The sequence below is a fragment of the Saccostrea cucullata genome, unplaced genomic scaffold, assembly GCF_032062105.1.
Source record: "Saccostrea cucullata isolate Sc308-1 unplaced genomic scaffold, CSIRO_AGI_Scuc_v1 ctg21043, whole genome shotgun sequence".
Classification (NCBI taxonomy): domain Eukaryota; kingdom Metazoa; phylum Mollusca; class Bivalvia; order Ostreida; family Ostreidae; genus Saccostrea; species Saccostrea cuccullata.
The window spans coordinates 1-6,231 of NW_026936355.1; the positions used below are offsets into that span (position 1 = coordinate 1).

Below are 6,231 nucleotides of genomic sequence, written 5' to 3' on the forward strand. Positions count from 1 at the left end.
AAATTCTTTATACGAATCTTGTTCAGCTTTAAATAGATTTTTATCACAGACTTTTTTTGACATTTTACTTATTTCTGATAGCTGTATCATAAAGCTGTATATTATCATAGAAAAAAAATTGCCAAAAATATTTTTTAGAAGTTATTAAATTGCCTTTTGTTGGTTTTAGGTTGGTTTACACCCCCTAAGGAGGATGGCTAACCCGACAAATTGTCAGATTCACCACACATCTCATCCTTCACCTTTCTCTGTGTCATCTCGGTTCATATCGGGGATATTGGGAGATAACTGACATTCTGTTAGTGTCGGCAAACACACAGTGTTTTAATGCACATCTGACTGACCAAATGGAATGATTTATTATACTGTGGTTTTCTGTAGGTGAGAAAACTGCAGTTCCATGGAATGGCTGCATTGTGGAAAAAAAATCAAGAATGACTCAAGCCCTGATTTTATTGTCTTCAAGATATGCAAGTTTAATGACATGTTTTGAAATATTTCAACAGTTCATACATTGTACACCAGCTGTATGATGATTTAAGATATCACCCTACATTGTAATTATACAGTCGTTAATGTATAACATAGAGAGAATGATTTGCTTCTGTATGTTGGTTCTGTATGCAATTAACCAACTATCTGTTAAATAAACATTAGATACTTATATCATTTGTCAGTATTGGATTTTTTTTTCAAAAATTAAGTTATTAAAATGACAAAATTTACTGAGAAGATGAAGATGGACTCCTTTCTAGAATTGAAAGAGGGAGGTAACTTTAGATGTTTCCAAAGCCATGTAAAAGCAATGTCAACGTCAGAATTTACCAGTAGTCCAAAATAGCTCAGAATAAGCTAAACCGGTCAATTTTCCTTGTCTTTGGTTGATCAAATCTAACCCATGAGATGGTTTCCGATTTCCACTGGGGGTGGATGAAGTGTCGACTGACTCGTTCCCTCTCCTTCTGTGAGCGGGGGCGGGGAGAGTCGCTGGTGTAGAAGAAGGGCTGGGTGTCCACGTTAGAGCTAGCGGACAGCTGTCGTACTGGGACTGGGGGGATATGAACACTACGGCAGTAGGGCAGGCGATGCTGAAATGAGGCATTCCTGAAGAAAAAAACAAAATTAAGAATAGCAATAGATACGGAATAATTTAAATGAACATGTAGATTTAAGCCTAGTGTATCCATTGCATAAAAGTGCGTAATGGTGATTGGAAAATAAATAAACAAGAGAATGATACATTTATAGATGGAAGGTATCATTCATGAACCAAAAGGACATTTACCTTTTGACTATTTCATTCTTCCATTTATTTTCAAAATCTTTCTGCCACCTTTGTCTTTTACTTTCTTTTTCCTCACTCGTCCAGTTTCTGAGTGACGCATGCGCACTGCATGTCTCCCTGTTTTGGAGGTTCCTCCGGATAATATGTAGGGGGAGGCGGTGAGGGGAGATTGTTTTTCCCATGTCTGGGCGGGGCGCTGAGTGGAGCCAACGCTCACGTAATGCTGATGTTACTATAAATAGAATACACAGTTATGCCAATTAAAACTATGTTAATTTCATTAATGGGTGTCCACATACATAAGAGTATAAACGTATTACCATAATATCACACGCTGACTTGTTCAAAGTGTGGTGTAGAGGAAGCGTAAAGATATATTGGTTTATTTTTAAAGTCTTTAACAAAGTCTTTTACATCGAGTATTCGATTGGTATCCTTCCCCATTTAAAGCACTAAATATTACTTTTATTATTGAACTTGATTCAGACTGGCGTATGAATGATGTTACATCGTGGAATTCATTCACTCAGTTCTATCCTATAAACATTGAAGCTGCATTTCACCCAATTCAAGTATACTTGCTGAATAAATGACCAGGGTCAGTGTAATATTACTAGAAATTTCATGCTCTACTTCTCTTTTTTATCCACACAGGTTTAAGAAGCTGTGAAAAGTAATGCGATGTTTGACTGGTCACAGTATTAACTTTTCAGCTGGTGATCTTTCGTGACAATGAACTACACTTAGGAAATTAATCAGGGAATCATACTATTATCATGTGTAAAATTGACCCTCTTATAATTTTATACTAAAAATTAGGGATGTCAAATCGGTCAATTTTTAGTACTCGGTTACGGACGGATCGAGCTCGGTAAAAAGTGTAAATAAATATGAACAAGAAAATCGATGACTGTAAAACATTGCAAACTCTTGTAGAAATAAAACCACATGCTCTGACAGAGGTTTACCCGTAAATGTATTTCTGATTTAACAATGATAAGTTTCGCCGAAATTTAATATAACATTTTTTTTGGATAAACACAAGAAATATAATCATAAGTGGTTCACACTGTTTTTGTTTTTAATAAAAACACTCCTTCCGTAAATTGTAACTCTTTGTTGCGTTTGACGTCCAGGTATCAGTCGTCAGATCTACGTGTAGTATCAACTTGAACTTGACCTTGAGTTCTCAAAACAGAGCGGATTTACGATTTTCGCACACTTTTTCACTCCTATATTATATAGTGTTTCGGTACGGTATTTTGTAGTATAGTGCAACGATGGACATCACTTTTTAAAATTGCCATATTGGCGTGTACAAAATTCGCACTCTCGGAGAATTGACAAAATTATCTAAAAAATATATTAGATATTCAGTGACAAATCATTGTAATAAGGCCAGGTAGCAGGTGCTTGGTCACTTGATATAAACACTGTCAAAGGCGATAACGGTCATTTAGAGATGTGGAAACCCTAATTACTGTATGTACAAGTACAATAAGCATTTTACGTTTTAAAACAGATTTTTATTGGATTAATAAATAAGCTATGAAATATTCAAACATATACATCCGAGTAACCGAGTACCGATTTTAGTACGATACTACCGAGTACCCGGTTAACCGGGTACTCGTTGACATTACTAAAAATAGAAAATATGTTGGAGGGTTTTACAAGGATAATAACTTGCGCTGACGAAAGGTACGTAACATTAAGGTTGCCGGCACTTTACTTAAAAAAATACTCTTAAGTTTACACTACCAGTCAAGCTTTACGAAGGTGCTATCTGTGAACTAAATCTCCCAGAGTTAAAGGTTCTAAACTTTGTCAATTCCCATTGACCAAACTCGAATCGGCAATGAATTTAGAACTCTCCGTCATGTTTTGATGATAAATGTAACCTACGGAGAAGAGTTCGCATCTGTTGACCTGGCATTGACCAAATATGCAATGATTTTGAATGTATGCAGGGATTTTTAAAAGCAGCCACTGGGGTGACTTTCTTTTTCATTTGAACTTAAAAAATACTCCCTCAATGACATAAAGATTCATCTTAGATTTGAGACCCTGCTTTGCACCGGTATGATCGATTACAATATCGCAACCGAGGATGCATGTTGGCCTTAATGTACCACCCACATATAATCAGTATGGTACTGATAGTAATGACTCCAGAGCGATACATACGGTTTCTAAGTTTGTCATTGGGCCGATGCTGCTTTGAAAGAGTGTCGTCACCGCTGCCCAATCTTATCTGCTCCAGGGAATCCTAAAAGTTAAAGAAAAAATCAAAGTACTAAAACTACTCACAGTATTGTCGGTACTCCGGTGACATATTCCCCCCGTCTATATGTCCACAGATGGAGAAATATCCAGAGGCATTTATACTCAGCTAATCTGGGTCCTACAAGTCTATGTAATCTGTGTTTTGATTTATCTGTTTTGTGTTGAAAAATCAATAGCGATCTGTCAATCGGAGGTATTGATAAGTCGTGAAAAATTAATAGAAAAGAACCTTCGTGAGAAAAAGAACCAACCATGAGTTCAACAAAACGCATGCACTTGTGGGGTAAATAATACACATCCAAAGGCATTTGGTGAGACTTTTAAATTGTGTTAGAAATATACATCTTCTGTTAGAAATATGTATAGTACTACAATTTTACGGTTTATCCAAGATTAATTAATATGGATCTTTAAAAAGATAATGTAAATTAGTGTTAAATTTAAATCCCCTGCACCTTGTGACATTAAGACTGGGTACAAAATGGGCATGCACATTTCGCATCGTACAATAACTAATATGTACAAGTTAAATTGATGCAAAGCGAGGCGGTTTATTCTGTCTTTTCACAAACCATGAACAGTCTTCCGTGACCCTATCATTTCGTCACACTTTATGTTTATTTCAGATTCAAAATAATAATAATAATGAAAAAAAAATAGTGAAGATATTTTTATCAAACTTCATATTCATACGCCGAGACGTACTGATATCATAAAAACTATTCTAATGCATCATCATTTTTCCACTTGACCTTTCTATTGTTCTTGTTTTTAATTTCTAAAAGAAACTTATGATATTTTTGTCAAACCTGTTACACTTTATGAGTATGCATATTGCATAATGTCCAATTGCATCGACCTTTTTGACCTTTCCTTTGACCTTGATCTCACTTATGCTTTATAATAGTTTCAAATTTTATTTTATTCATTTTTTTTAAAACCTTGTCATTCCTACGACATTCATCATTTATCTTAAAATGGTATTAACCTCCGTTTCATAGAAACTATTCAAGAGATTTTAATGAAACCATATACCGATATGCTTATACATAATTGGTGGAAAGTAACTGCATCAACAATTTTGACCTTTCCTTTGACCTTAACTGCAGATTAATTTTTAGCCAAATTTCAGTGAAAGTATTCAAGATATTTTTATCAAACTTAATATGCTTATATATACATATTGATGAGAGCTATGTAAAACATGAACAAGTTTGTCCCTGACCTTTTTTTAGGCATGGACTTTAAATTTGTGTTTAGTTTCAAAGAAGAATTGAAAATATCTTTTCTAAATTAAACTGTTGATGAAAGCTATCTAAAGACATCAATTTTGACCTTGACTTTTCCTTTTCACTTTTCTCAAATTTGTTTATCGACGTTTCAAAGAAACATATCAAGATATTTTTATCAAGCTGTGTTTGCTTTTACATATCAAGCTATTCAACTTCGTCTACATGAAAAATAGATAAATAAAATCAACCTTTGAATTACGTAATTTTTATTACTATGAAGTCTGTTTTTTTGTTTTTTTTAAAATAATTTTGACTTGTGTGTTTTTGTGAGTATGTAGCTAGGTTTTTGAAAGATGGGTGGATGCTAAAAGAGGAAAAAACACTTGGAAATGCCTAATAAAACATTCAAGAGACTTTGTCCATTTCTTTTACCTGGCCTTCCCAAAGACCTTTGACTTTACTATTCATTGTGTATGAATAAAGCTTTTCAAGATATTTTCAACAAAAGTCATACACTAATGTTACTGATGAACCCTGTGTGGGGAATACTGTACATATCTTAGGGACATATTTCAAGTTGCTTGTTTCTCTTCGACCATTTTTCACTTATATTGAGACGCCACCAGTTGCCAATTAGTGTAGGGCTTCAAATTGGACATTCTATACTCTGCATTTACGACCTTTGAGAAGTGGTGGATCTTTTTCTAGATCTTTTCGTTAGCGTAATCGTCCGATCCGAAAAAGGTTCTTGTGCAATAAACTGAGAGAGAGAGAGAGAATACCTTGAATGAAAATTTGTTCATTTGCTTTATTAGTACCCATCATTTGTATGGCTATGTATTTTACTGACTATTAAATCTTTGACATTCTTCACTTTTTTGTATTTTGTTCATTTGCCCTGTGATTAAGGTTTCTTATATATATTTTTTTCTTTCAGAATCAAACTTTACCGTAAGGAATACGTTATTTTACTTTGCTGTTTGTAATACGTAGAAATATGTATCTTACCTCTACATTCATTGCTTTGTCTCGGTTTACCACATAAAAACTAGCATCGAAAACAGTTTCACCTCCATATTGTTCAAATCATTAAATATTATTTCTAAATCAAATTCAATTTCCCGTCATTGTTATTTGCCCTGAATTCATTCCCTCTCCTTTTTCATTAACCGTATTTTTAATTACATTTTGAGGGCGTCGATCTTAAGAGTTCTAAAGTTTAAAACTACAAAGAGAACAACAATGCATAATTGCATGCATGGATTGGATCAGTTTTAAATGTCTATTTAATGTATAGGAAGTCTGGACAATGCAGGCCGGCTGCCTTTTATCCCTAGAAAACAATCCTATTGGATTGGGCTTTATTTTATGCAGTGGTGGACACCTTTTTGCATTATCTAGTGGGTGATTTAATCAAAGCCGATAAGA

The 6,231-nt window shown here is 34.3% G+C and overlaps 1 protein-coding gene across 2 annotated transcripts; it reads right to left on the reverse strand.

Annotated features, from left to right (window-relative positions):
- Nucleotides 1–360: 360 nt before the first annotated feature.
- LOC134245383 (uncharacterized) lies at nucleotides 361–6,013 on the reverse strand. 2 transcript variants are annotated; one of them, XM_062727670.1, is made up of 4 exons: nucleotides 5,812–6,013; nucleotides 3,473–3,554; nucleotides 1,286–1,517; nucleotides 361–1,104 (listed from the first exon to the last, which is right to left on the reverse strand). In XM_062727670.1, the coding sequence occupies exons 1-4, from the start codon at nucleotides 5,821–5,823 to the stop codon at nucleotides 843–845; spliced, it is 588 nt and encodes a 195-aa protein (XP_062583654.1). In that variant the 5' UTR covers nucleotides 5,824–6,013; the 3' UTR covers nucleotides 361–842. The 2 variants fall into 2 exon arrangements, with proteins under 2 accessions (XP_062583654.1, XP_062583655.1); XM_062727671.1 differs by lacking the exons at nucleotides 3,473–3,554; nucleotides 5,812–6,013 and adding an exon at nucleotides 3,596–3,719.
- Nucleotides 6,014–6,231: the final 218 nt, after the last annotated feature.